Raw genomic sequence first — 13,674 nt, 5'->3', positions numbered from 1 at the left:
AATTAGTGGCAAAGACATTTGGGGAAGAGGTATGTGGGTAGACCTCTCTGAATGTGAAGATATTTGTGTCCCATGTGCATCGCTTACCAAAGAGTGACCTCAGCAGAGGACGATTTTAATAGTTGAGTTGATAGGATGACCTGTTTTGTGGATACCAACACGCTTCTTTCTCCAGCCACCACTGTCATTTCCAAATGGGCTCATGAACAGAGTGGCCATGGTGGCAGAGATAGAGGTTATGCACGGGCTCAACAACATGGTCTTCCGATCACCAAAGGCAACCTGACTATGGCTACTGCTGCCAAGGTCAATCTGCCAGCAGTGGAGACCAATACTAAGTCCCTGATAGGACACCTGCCACCTGGTGACAGGTTGAGTACGCTGGACCACTTCCAGCATGAAAGGGGCATGTTTTGTTCTTACTGAAATAGACACTTACTCTGGATATGGATTTGCCTTCACCACACACAATGCTTCTGCCAAAACTACCATCTGTGGACTTACAGAATGCTTTATCCACCGTCATATTATTCTACACAGCATTGCTTCTGATCAAGGAACTCACTTCCTAGCAAAAGAAGTATGGCAATGGGCCCATGCTTATGGAACTCACTGTTCTTATCATGTTTCCCACTCATCCCGAAGCAGCAGAGAAATGGCCTTTTGAAGACTCAGTTATAGTGCTATGTAGGTGGCAATACCTTGCAGAGCTGGGGCAAGCTTCCCAGAAGGCTGTCCTATCTTCTGAATCAGCATCCAGTATATAGTGCTATTTCTCTCATAATCAGGATTCACAGATCCAGAAATCAAGGGGTGGAAACGGGAATGGCAGTGCTTACTATTACCGTTAGTGACTCACTAGCAAAATTTTTGCTTCCTCTTCCCATAACTTAGTCTCTGCTTGCCTAGAGGTTTCAGTAGTTCCAGAAGTAGACATAATGATCTTTTTGAACTGGAAGTAAAGATGACCACCCCATCACTTTGGGGTCCTCTGAATCGGCAGGCAAAGAAGGGGGTTATGGTATTGCCTGTGTGATTGATCCTGGCTACCAAGGCGGGGGAGGTGGGAATTGGACTAGTCCTCCACCATGGATGGAAGGAAAAGTTTGTTTGGAATATAGGAGATCCTTTAGAGTGTCTCTTACTATTACCATTCTCTGTGACTAAGGTCAGGAGTACAACAACCCAGTCCTGGCAGGACTAGTGGCCCAGACCCTTCAGGAATGAAGGTTTGGGTCACCCCACCAGGTAAAGGACCATGACCAGCTGAGGTGCTTGCTGAAGGCAAAGGGAGTATGGAATGGATACTGGAGGAAGGTAGTTTTATAAATACTGGCTTCAACCTTGTGACCAGTTATAGAAATGAGGACTGAAATAGTCAGGAGTATGCCACCTTATGTTGTTATGAGTAAAGGTGTGTGTCGTGTGTGTGTGTGTGTGTGTGTGTGTGTGTACATACATCTATTTGCAGCATAGTAATCAATGTTTATGGTTTTGGTTTGGGGGCATTGAGAAAAAAAAATTGAATTTTGTCCTTTTTTTCTTTACCTGAGCCTGGGAAAAGTGGAAGGCACTTGAAAAAATGTTTCACAGAAAGTAGTTAAATAAAGGTATGTAATATTTCCAGACTGGTCTTCCGTTTTCCTGATTCATTTGGAATACAATGTAGTAGAATTGCTCAACACTTCTTCCTTTTTATAATGTGACTTTTTGTCCTGTGGAGACTTGAAAGCTGAAAACTACATTTCCAAGACTCTCTTAACGGCGTTCCATATGTGATTTAGGCTCTTTGGGACTGGTGCATTTCTATGAAACTTGGATTTGGAACTGAGTAAAATGTGGAAAGAGGCAGGGCCAGAAACATCCACTCCTGCTGGAGCAGATGGTGGCAGAGGCGTCACAGCTCCACATCAACTACTTCCTGAGTCGGCTGCACCCCATAGCAATAGCAGCTACTTTCCCAACAATGGCAGAGGCGGTTGTGAGCTGTTCTAGGTAGCTGGGTCAGCACCTGCTCCTCTACTTTCCCATGATTTAGGAAGCCACATAATACTTGGAAATAGGTACCTTTCTGCTTTCATGAACTTAAGGGTAGCATCTGTTGTCTGCAACTGAATGTTCTACAGCCACCATGGTGGTGCTGAGAAGCCACCACCGTGCTCTGCACCACTCAGTCACCAGGGCCTGGTAGCATGCCCTGATCCTGTAATCAGGATCAGGTCAGCGGGTAGGTCGCATGGGTGGCTCCCAAGCTGAGTGACTACAGGGGATGCCCTCTATCCCCTGAGTTTCTGGCCCTCCAATTTCACTTGAAATGCAACTCTGAGGATTTCATTTCCACACCCCTCTCCAAACTGTTGCTGTGTGCCTCACACCCCCGTTGGACCATCTCTTGTAATACATACTGATTTTTAACGTGATGGGATTTCCTCTCCGTCTGGCTCCCTGGGCATGATAGGTTGTGGGAGAGAATCTGCCTGCAGGATGGGGAGGGAAGGTGTGTCAGAGTCTGAAAGGAGAGGAAAAGGAGGCAAAAATATTTAGGAAGCTGTAGCTCCCTAAGCAGATCCCCGGGACTTACAACTTCGTGTGACTGTTACGCAGATCCCAGTTGAGAGTTGGTTCTGATAATGTAGAATTTGGGTGGGAAGCGCTGTGGAGTAGAAGGTGGAAGCGTCTGGGACATCCACACGTATCGGGGCTCTGCTGGAGTTGGAAGTGCCTGTCGACAGAGGTGTGGTGTGCGGAGCGTGGACACGTCGAAGGTACATTTTGCTGAGGGTGGGTCGCGCCTTTTCCTGTTAGGGCTAAAGGAAGAGGAGATGCTCGTATGCAGAGATGCGAAGGAGGTATGTGAACAGCGGGCAAGGCATTTGCTAGTTCTTTCATTTGGAGGGACCCAAAGGATAGGGGGATAGGAAGGGAGAAGGGTAACGGGACTACCTCCACTGTCAGACCACGCAAGGCCGCTGGAATCTCTCTTCTGACTAACCCGGGGAGGCTTTGGAGGGCTGGTGCCATTCTGCTTTGCTCTTTGTCACTCATGTATTAAATACTTCTGGGCTTCAAGTTGGAATGATTGTAAAGAGCTATTCAGGGACAAGGGAGCCGCCTGCTTGGTCAGCAGAATCCCGGGCTTTTAATGGGAGAAGGCTGTGGGCTGGGATCATTACGAGTATTTTAAAGTTCCAAAGAACAAGCTTATCCACAAAGCATTTCTGCAATCTTTCCTAGGAGAATTGGAAACACTTTCACAACTATCTAATTTTAATCTTTCCAACATCCTTGTGAGGTAGGTAAGAAGATATATTCTTACACTTTTTCCTTTTTTTTTTTTTTAACAGATCATAAAATTTCATGACAAGTAGTTTCCAAAGAAACCACGTGGGGCCAAAGCGTGAAGCCAGTCAGAGCAGTCTGTCTGCAGAGAGCAGAGCTGCTATTCTTATTGCCGAAGCATTTTGTTTAGTCTGTGCTTTCTTCTTTTTATTCGGCCCTTATGGCTATTGATGGTCTTCCACGTAGTAACGCAGGACTTAGCATTGACCTATAACATTCAAAGAGTGTTAATTATGAAGGCTTTCCTACGGTTCTGACACCAGACTGCATACAGAATATGTGTTTTTTTTAAATTAATTAATTTATTTTTTGCCAGGTACTTAGGTTTCAGAGTTGCAGAAAATTTCCCTGATACATGAAGCTGTTGAACCTTAGGAACCGCCTTTTGTTCAGCAACTCAAAAGGCCTTTTCTGGAGCATGAACTGCTAATGAAAGGCAGAATTAAAAAAAAAAAAAAAGAAAAAAGAAAAGAGAAAAAAAAGAAGACATTGCTAATCATTCTCTTCCTAACTTCTATTGTCTGAGGAGAGAAATAATTCTATTGATCTGCCCAGCTCAGATTTACCCCTGTCGGTAACAAAGACTTAATTTCCAACAGTGGTGGGTGAATAATAGACGAACAGCCAATTTATCCTGGGATGTTAAAGCCTGAAAGATAATGGAACTTCTCTTTGTTTAACATGGGATTTGAAACAAGCTACACAGAAATAGTTGTATTTCATTAGAGCATGGAGGTCGACAAGATGAAGACTTTTATGTAAAAAAGGGTTTCTCTGCTTTAGAGAGACCTGATGGTGACAGATTGTGGATTTAGTTTTGATTTTTATTTATCAGTGACACCTTACGGTATCTCCTTTTCGTGTTTAATTTGTTAAAGCAGCTCAAGGCTGGAGGACGCTCGTGAAATCAGCACCCTTTTGCTTTTGAACCAGAATTAGGCAAAATGAAGGATTTGGTTACATGCAGTGCCAGTGCTCACCAGTTACAATAGCAATCTCACCCTTCTGAAATCGAAGGCTGGCATATGATTGTATTTTGTGGTTCGCGAACTATTTTCATCATTGCCCACCAAACTTAGGAGGACAAAATCAAGATTATCTTGAGAGTTCATCGGCTTTTAAGGGTTTCAAGGAAAAGACACTTTAGACACTTGGCTATCCTACAGCAGTGCTCTGAGGCTATTCCCAGTGCCTTCTGTGAGGCTGCAGCCAAAGCAAGAGGATTTATCTTGAAGCAATTATGCTGCACCATCACCTAATTTTGTGTGAAGAACATGCACAGGTGGGCAATGGCCACTGAATTTTGTTAGATCTCTGCGTTCAAGCCTTATAGAATTCTATCAACTTCTGAGAGGATGAAACCACTGCAGTTTTGGGTAGAAAGGAAAGGCAGAAAAAGGTGTGGGGAAGAGTCCTCTTTCTGCATTCAGAATTTTACATTCAGAAGACGTAGACTCAAGTTTTTTCACTGTCAGTATATCTGATGTTTTGTGTTTCACTATTTGGTACTATTTTCATTTTGAGGTCTATAAGGTGGAGGTTTGGGAGTGCCCTGATCTGCATGCGTTCTTAGGGTCTATAAAGGTCTTAATCAGGTTCTACCTTGAATCCATCCAAGTATCTTCTGCTCACAAACCATCAGCAACTCCCCATTGCTCATTAAAGAAAATCCAAATTGCTCGGCTTGCTCCTTTCCAAACCTGTCCACGACCTCCCCATCTCCAGGACTGGGCGATCCTTTCAGGCAGTTAAGAATAGCATAAGCAAAGGTCTAGAGGCAGGAAAGGGCAGTGGGGGGTTGGAGTATAGCCAGTGGGGGTGCCTGGCTGGACGGGGGGTGCCTGATGTTTGGGTTCATATACACCGCATCCAGCATGGCAGGGTGCTCCGAACCTACGGTTGCACACATTTCACTGAGCTCCTCTCTGTGCAAGACACTGGTTACTGCAGGGAGGCAAAAATAAATAATTCACCATGCCCATCCCCGCATCCGCATCCGCCGTGGGACTTAGGCTGGTGAACAATTGCTGCCGGGAGAGTTAGGTGCTGGGATACCTGGGGGCCAAAGTCAGAGCAATAACTGGAATTTGTTTCCTGGTTTTTAATATAACAATTCCCCCCACCGCACCCCACGTGAGAGGCTGAATTAAAGAACCCACAAAGATGTTAAAATAAGAGCCGTAGCTAATAAAAACCTATTCCAGTGATCTCATACTTTGCGGTTGAAGCAACTAATGGGAGCCACACACCCACAGTGTTAGCAAGGCGTGGAAACCGTCCCCCCTTCTTTGTGGTCCAGCTTAGAGCCGCCTTTCTCCTGCCCGCCCTTTGTGAGGGCAGCTCATTCTCCGGCTTCCTGTCCTCCTGGCAACAGCAGCATTCTCGCAGACAGCTTTGTGTCCTCTCCCTGAGCAACCGTCTAAGTCACCGGGGGAGTGGGGGTGGGGGACAGAGGAGGGACACAGATCCAGGCCTCCTCCCTCCCTGCAGATCCTCAGGGGGCCTCTGCTCGGGAACATTCCTTTAGGAGGTGTCAGGGGAGGGGGCACGTGTGCTCCGCGATGGCCTTTGTGTCAGGTGCAAGGTCAGATCAAGTGAGTGGGACCTGCGCGCTGTCCTAGGGGCGGCGATGGCCCTGGCAGGGAACTCGGGGCCCCGCTAAAAGCGGAGGGAGGAGAACTCCGAGGGGAGAGCGGAGAGCGGCGTGTGCTTCTCTGGGCCCCAGAGCCGCAGGAATCAGTCTGGCAAGGGAGGAAGGGCACGTTTAGGACCTGCCCGGCAAGGCGGGAAGGAAGAGACCCTCGGTTCCATTGGATCGGGCTGCTTTCCCAGAAATTGTGGAAAGCTTAGAAGGACACTCCCTGGCCTGGGATGACCGTCACGGAAAAAGGCAGGGGGCTGGGTGGGCAGCACAGGCCCCAGGTGCGGTTTTCATTGCCCCTCTTAGTCGGGCCAGTGCAGGCCGTGAGCCCAGGCCCCAAGCAAACCCGTCAACGCGAAGGCAAGAGGAATATGACCCAGTGCAGGATGAAAAGCCATGTCCTTTCTGACTTCCAGTGAGCAGTCGTGACACTTGGCATACTCACGGTGGCACTTCCTATGGGGCAGGCACGGGAGTCTCGGTTCTTTACATAGACCCACTTATTTAGTCATTACATAGGAAGCTACTATTATTATCCCCATTTTTTTAAAAAAGACTTTATTTATTCATGAGAGACACACACAGAAAGAGAGAGAGAGAGAGAGAGAGAGAGAGAGGCAGAGACCCAGGCAGATGGAGAAGCAGGCTCCCTGCAGGGAGCCCGACGCGGGACAAGATCCCAGGACCTTGGGACCATGACCTGAGCCAAAGGCAGACACTCAACCTCTGAGCCACCCAGGCACTCCTATCCCTAATTCACAGGTGGGGAAACCGAGGCACGGAAAGGTAAGGTAACTGGTATAAGGCTACACTGCCAGTGAGTAGTTTAAGGGAAGCCTACCTTACATTAGGGTCTTTTGCTTCTCACTGACTTTTTGGCTTTGTTCCTTAATCTACCTTCCCGAGACCACGTCTCCTTAACTCTCCGGGGTCCCCTGAGCTGAATGGCATTGCAGCCCGGCTAGTGCTCCCGGGGCGGGAGGGCAGGCAGGCAGGAAGGAGTCATGGGAAGAAGAGAACAGCTGGCCCTGGGGCTCCTGAACTTTTGAATTCTGAAGCCCCTTTGTTAAAACTTAAAACTTTCTTAGTAAGTGTACTTAGAGGCTTGAGGGGGAATATTTGCACCCACAGATACATGGTCACCTTGAAACAAGCACTCCCTACATCCCACCCCTGAGCCTCAACAATTTCCATGGCTGGGGGACCTCTGTGCCAAGACTGCTAACAGTTTAGCCGTGGACCACCTGAAACACGTTAAAATAAAGATTGGGGGTGGGGGGGCTCGCCTCTGTTAATCTCTGGAGGTGGGGCTTCTGACCTACATTTAAGCAGCTCCCCAGGTGGTTCTCACACACTCTTGAGTCTGAGAATCCCTGCGTCATGATCTGAAAATAATGCAGTTTGTATGCTTTCTCCGGGGCTAGAGCCGTAATGTGATGAGAAAGTAAAATGGCTTTTGACCTCGGGATTTTTAATATATTCACAAGCTAAATTGAAATGACAGAGCCTGGAGATTTTTGCCTTTGGGCATGCTGGGCTTCACTTTATCCTGTCAGTTCCCTGGTGATCTTTTCTGACCTTAAAAGGTTTTTTTTAAGCCCTTGACTTTGGGAAAATCTCAACCAGGAATGTTTCCGACTTCAAAGTGATCTGTAGCTGGGAGATTATTTCTGGCATGTGTCATAATGAGAAGATGAGCCAAGGGTGAGGGAGGGGAAATGCTCCATAGGTGGTCCTATGAAATAGGCCGTGTTTTGATAATTCTTAACCTGAGCTGCTTTATTGTCATAAAACCCAGGACTGGCTCATTGTGAGAGTTAACGTCTGTAAATAAATTTATCTAATGATGTCTCACATGTGTTTTCAGAATCCAGTCTGTGTGTGTATGTGTGGAGTGTGTCTCTTTTGAACTTCCTGTCTGGGTTGAGGGTTTACCTAAGAGCCATCAGCCCCCATAATTTCTACCCCATCCACGTACTGTCCTCCCCATATGCACATCTTTGGTTTTAGTTCCTCTTTTCCACTAGCTTACACGAAGCATTCCCTGCTTTTTCCCAAGTCCCTCGGGTAAAAAAGGTACCAGGTTGGAGGTAGTACCTTTGAGTCATCCAATACAGGTTTGAGTATGATTCTTTTTTGGGGGTAGGATGGATGAGCAACAGGTGCTGGGAGAAATGTGCTATCTTGGGTCTGACTTCAGCCTGGTTGGGTGTGATGTCGGTTGTTTGTCAACAGTTCCCGAGATGTGCTTGAGGCCCATCCCATGCAGGGCATTGCAGCCATACAGAGGTAAGACTACGCTGTATGTTTGAGAAACAGCCTAGGAAGAGGAAAGATAAAGCAAGTCCACATGCGCTAGCGTAAGTTAAACACCGGGAATGGGAGGACACAGCGTTTGGAGATTCAGAGGAAGCAGGATAGGCTCAGGATCTCTCTCCCAGGCAGGTCAGGGCATTAGGCCATTCCCCAGGCATTTTCCATAAGGCTAGCTCAGAGCCAGCTTTATTAGGTTGTGGACCAAGCAGTGATGTGATTTTAGGCAGGGCTCCCGGCCCCAAGCAGCAGTTCCAGTGTCTGTGAGTCTATTACAGCTTTGCTCTTCTAGGTCTTGGAAGCTTTCATCTTGGTTGAGCTCTTGCTTTACCATGATGTTGAACTGCTATCTTAATATTCAGCTACGTCCTTAGGGTGGGGAGGATGAAACGAATGGACACAATCCTAGAGATGGGCACTTGAGGGGGAATCAAATGTGGGTTCTAGCGCAGTGAGAGCAGAGTGGGAGGGAACTAAAAATAGACTGCTTGGTTCATCTGTCTGCCAGAGGCTGGCTCAAGCTATTTTTTGAGGTTTCCCACTGATAACAACAAGGGAATAGTGGATGGACTTTCAGTGGGATTGATTCAGGCTTTTTTGGTGGATTGAAAAATTAGTAATAGCCCTTCATATCAAAAGACCTACAATTTTGCTTGAACTTAGTAATTCTACTCTTAGGAATTATAACTAATTACAAATGCACACAGATTTGATTTATTTGTCCCTCTTTGTTTCAACAGTTATTTATTGAACGCATACTATATTTCAAAAACAGTTCTAGGAACTGGGATTGTAGAAATAACCGAAGCGAAGTCCCGGAACTCATGGAGCTTCCCTTGTAGTTGGGAAAGATGATAATAAACAAGGCATCAGGTTGCCGAATCTCACAGGCAGTTTTTCAGCTCACATTTTATTAGACCTCTCAGTGTCTTCCTTCTAGAAATACTTTCTTCACGTGGTTTCTGGGACATCACATTCTGTTCCTTTACTTTCTACCTATTTCGGTGCCTATTTGTTGATTCCTCATCTTTTTTATCGTAAATTAACGGACCTGGAGAAATCAAATATTTCTTCGCTCCTTTATTCAACATCAATATGCCCATGATCTAAAATATATATTTCCAGCCCTCACTCCTCCCCTGAATTCCAGTCCTTAAATGGGACTGTCTACCTACTCGACATCTCCACTTACATGTCTGATAGGCTTCCAAAATTTAATGTGACCGTCAAAATCAAACTCTTGATTTTCCATCCCAAGTTACTCTTAATTTTAAATCTTTTCTTTCTTAATTAATGGAAACTTGTTCTTGCAAGTACTCAGAAAAATCCTTGGAATCATTCATGACCTCTTTCTTTCCCTTCAGTCCATCTCAGATCCATCAGATTTAGCTAAAAAGATGTCCATCACAGTATTGTTTACAAAATGAAAACTCAGAAATGATCTAATTGCTCAACAGCAGAAGATTGGTTAGATCATAACACATGTGGCCATTAAGAATTGTGTTACAGGTTAACAGGTTACTGTTTAATGACATTTTTACTACAGAAAATTTCAAACGTGCTCAATTATAGAGATCTGTGAACCCCAGCATCCAGCTACAACAATTATAAACTCAAGGTTCTTCCTGCTTCATTTATACCCCAAGTTATCTCCCACTGGATTGTTTCTAATCAAATCCCAGACATCATATGATTCAATAGCTAAATATTTGTATCACAGACAAAAGCAGATTATAAAGAAATATGTATAATATGTTTTCATTTTTGTAAACTATGCACATAGAAGTCTTACAGGACAGCTTTCTCTGAATCGTGGTACGTGAATGATTGTTGACATCTTCTTTTGCTTTGTGTATATTCTCCTCAAAGAGCGTGTATTACATGGATGGGGTGGGAGTGGGGGAAAGATGCTGATGCCAGATGTTCTAGTTCTATTCCTTTCTAAATTTGATTACTTTAATTCGGGCAGGATACTTCACAGTGAAAGGGAAATAATCACTTTGGAGAGGTGAAGAGCCTCGTCTCTTGGCTTCTGTTTTCTCTTCGGACAGTCTGTAATTAAAAGTTGCCATATTAACATCTGTTGTTACAGTAAGGTTTCTCAACTTCAGCTCTATTGACATTTGGGGTTGGATAATTCTTTGTTGGAGAATACCATTCTTTGTATTCGAGGCTATCTTGCAGCATACCTGGTCTCTCCCCATTAGATGCCAGTTGCATCTTCCTTCCATCCTCACCCATTGTAGCAACCAAAAATGTCTCAGAAATTGCCAACTATCCTCGGGGTGGCAAAATTACCCCTGATCAAGAACCACTACACTACAGCATGTGTGCTAATTTAAATGTATGGTGTCCACGAGATTAGCAATAAAAATGATCTCTTTTACTCATTTTGCGGCTGAAACCTCAAGAAGGATAATTTGTGATCTGATGAAAACTGCTTTTGTGATTTGCTGACCTGCACATTTAAGTAACCAACCTACAACTCAGTGGTTAGTGATTATCTGCATTTTTGAAACATATCCAGAAACAAAACATGACAAGTTCAACTCTGTGAGAAAAGCCAACATGAATGAAAGATTTCTTGTCAGCTAAGGCAGTGATCAGTGATCAGATTGTCCTCACCGGCCTACCAACAAACCCATTTCACTATTGGTTATCATCCACAACACAGGGAAAAGTGTGGAAGTTAAAAATGGGACATTTCTTCCTAGAAAATTAATGATGCTGTGGTACACATAAATAGTTCCTTTTTATTAGTAATAAACACATAGAGACAGTCCGGAAAGATGAGGGAAAAGAGCATTTAAATATTGCACTTCATCTGGTTTTTTCCCTCATAATGGAAACATTATTAGAGAATCACAGAAATGAGATAAGGGAAAATATGAGGTCATCTTGCCCATTTTCTTCAAGAGCTACACTGTTCTGTGTGCCCCCTCCCACCTCCAGTCCAGATTTTATTAAATGTCCCCATTTTCATAATATAGGATACTCCTCATGTTTTCCCTCTGGAGAGTAACTCAACCATGAGCAGAGTGCATAAGTTAGTGATATCATAATCTTCAAAAGATTATTTCTTTAGTTAGGGGCTGTGCGTCGGTTGCATAGAAAATAAAACCTCTAGCAAAGTCTACATCAGACATTGGTGATTCAGGTTCATCGAAAACAATATGCATAGTGTCTTAAACAGTTTTACACCACTATACAACCTAATGGAGTACATTTGTGAGTCTTAGTAGTTGGGTTTTTTTTCCCCCACTGTTGGATACTCCTCTAATTCTAGACAATGTATAAGATATTTATAAATCGCCTTATCCCTTCTTATGTTTACCTACTTTGGAATCAATGCTTCAATTTCATTTTTCATGATAACATCCAGGGTTTTCTTTAATGGGAAAAAAAAGAAAAGAATTACCATCAAATGAGTACCTTCTGGGAGCCATGTATTATTTAGGTTACTGAACATTTAATATTTTATGCAGTCTTTGTACCCTACCAGACATCTAGGTCTATTTACACATGGGAGAAGGGAGGCTGAGAGAGGTTAAGTACCGCGTCCCAAGTCTCACAGCTTCTGAAAGGCAGAGTCCTGATTCAGCACATAGTTCAAGTCTGACACCCAAATTCGTTATTTAAATAGTCACAGGATGCGAGGTTTTCCCTAAAAATTTGTATCAGGAAAATGTACTTGCTTGGATTCTTTAAAACAAAGCTGATCTGCGACAGCCGGAGGGCTGCATCTAAGAAAAAAAAAACAACCCCAAAGTCCATCATAATGAAACAATCAGGAGCCTAAGGACTGATGTGGCCCAGGGAACGGACTAGATGGGGTTGTTAGATGCAGAGAAATAGCTCAAGTGCTTTGTAGAGTGACAAAGAATAGATTGGGTCTTAGTTAAATTAGATTTTTAGAGAGGAGGGCTCCTGATGGCAGATTCCTGAGATTGGGGGTGGGGGGGAGGCTCCAGTTGTCCAGGCCGCAGGGTGTCCGGGGAGGGGGCAGGCGAGTGGGGGGTAGCCTCACGTGGAGGTAAAGGAAATCAAAGTGTAGCGCATAAAAACACGTGGCCACAGCTAAAGAAAACCAACCCACACCCAACCCAAACCCTAAGCCCAGACCTCCTCTGGGTTGTGGGAAAGGATCCTTAACAATCGCAAATGAACAGTCAGCGCCGGGCTTCAGGCTGTGAGCGTTCAGGCTGATTAATTAAGGTCAAGGTGGTGATGGAAAGACCAGCTGGGGAGCATTTTGCCGAAAGATAAATTCGTCCTTTTGTATCTCTGCGAGGCAGCAGGGCAGGGAGGGGTGTGTTTGGAGCTAAACTGATTTACATCAAGCCCCGGTAACTTCTGTTCTCTCCCCGCCGTCAGATGTCGTCGCTGGCGGTCCCTCCCCTTCACCCCCACACATTGCATAACGCGGGGGGAGGCCCGACGGCTTCGGGCAGGATTCAGAGATGGGATGGCTCTTAATTCGGGCGCTGCTCCGGCCGCCCCCTCCCGTCGTTCTCGGGGGGCAGAAGCCGTACCGCGGGGCCCGAGCGCGAGGTCTTCTCCTGCGCATCCCCGCGCCCAGCCCGCCGCGCACCTGCGGCCACGCGACCGCTAGAGCGTGACGTCACCCCCGCACCCCGTTAGGAATGCGCCTTTCCCCGCCAGCCCCCCAGGCTCGGAGGCCGCCCCCCGGGGACCCCCGCCCCCAGGGCTCGGAAAGTAGCTTGTCCACCCCCCGGGCTCGGAGGCCGCCCCCCCAGGGACGCCCCCCCCCGCCCCCAGGGCTCGGAAAGTAGCTCGTCCCCCCCAGGCTCTGAGGCCTCCCGCCTCCCCGGGGACCCCCCGCCCCCCAGGGCTCGGAAAGTAGCTCGTCCCCCCCAGGCTCTGAGGCCTCCCGCCTCCCCGGGGACCCCCCGCCCCCCAGGGCTCGGAAAGTAGCCTCTCCACCCCCCGGGCTCGGAGGCCGCCCCCCCGTGACCCCCCCGCCCCCCAGGGCTCGGAGGCTGCCCCCCCCGTGGCCCCTCGCCCCCCAGGGGCTCGGAAAGTAGCTCGTCCCCCCCAGGCTCTGAGGCCGCCCTCCCCGGGACCCCCGCCCCCAGGGCTCGGAAAGTAGCTCGTCCCCCCCAGGCTCTGAGGCCTCCCCCGTCCCCGGGATCCCCGCCCCCAGGGCTCGGAAAGTAGCTCGTCCCCCCCCAGGCTCGGAGGCCGCCCCCCCCCCCCCCGGGGACCCCCGCCCCCGCCCCAAGGGCTCGGCAAGTGGCCTCTCCACCCCTCCAGGCTCGGAGGCCGCCCCCCCCGCGACCCCCCGCCCCCGCCCCCAGGGCTCGGGTTCCGGCCGCGCCCGCGCCCCTCGCCCCTCGCCCCTTCCCGCGGCCCGGGCGCTC

At 47.3% G+C, this 13,674-nt stretch overlaps 1 protein-coding gene across 1 annotated transcript in view; it reads left to right on the top strand.

Annotated features, from left to right (window-relative positions):
- DDO (D-aspartate oxidase) overlaps window positions 1–4,598 on the top strand; it is a 38,596-nt gene extending 33,998 nt beyond the window's left edge. Inside the window, exons 6-7 of the mRNA XM_038555059.1 lie at window positions 2,637–2,849; window positions 4,419–4,598. Of these exons, the coding sequence (XP_038410987.1) occupies window positions 2,637–2,849; window positions 4,419–4,598 (393 nt within the window). The remainder of the gene's footprint in view (window positions 1–2,636; window positions 2,850–4,418) is intronic.
- Window positions 4,599–13,674: the final 9,076 nt, after the last annotated feature.

The sequence above is a fragment of the Canis lupus genome, chromosome 12, assembly GCF_011100685.1.
Source record: "Canis lupus familiaris isolate Mischka breed German Shepherd chromosome 12, alternate assembly UU_Cfam_GSD_1.0, whole genome shotgun sequence".
NCBI classification, from domain to species: domain Eukaryota; kingdom Metazoa; phylum Chordata; class Mammalia; order Carnivora; family Canidae; genus Canis; species Canis lupus.
Note: the sequence above shows the minus strand (reverse complement) of the source record. Positions and strands in the feature narration are given on the sequence as shown.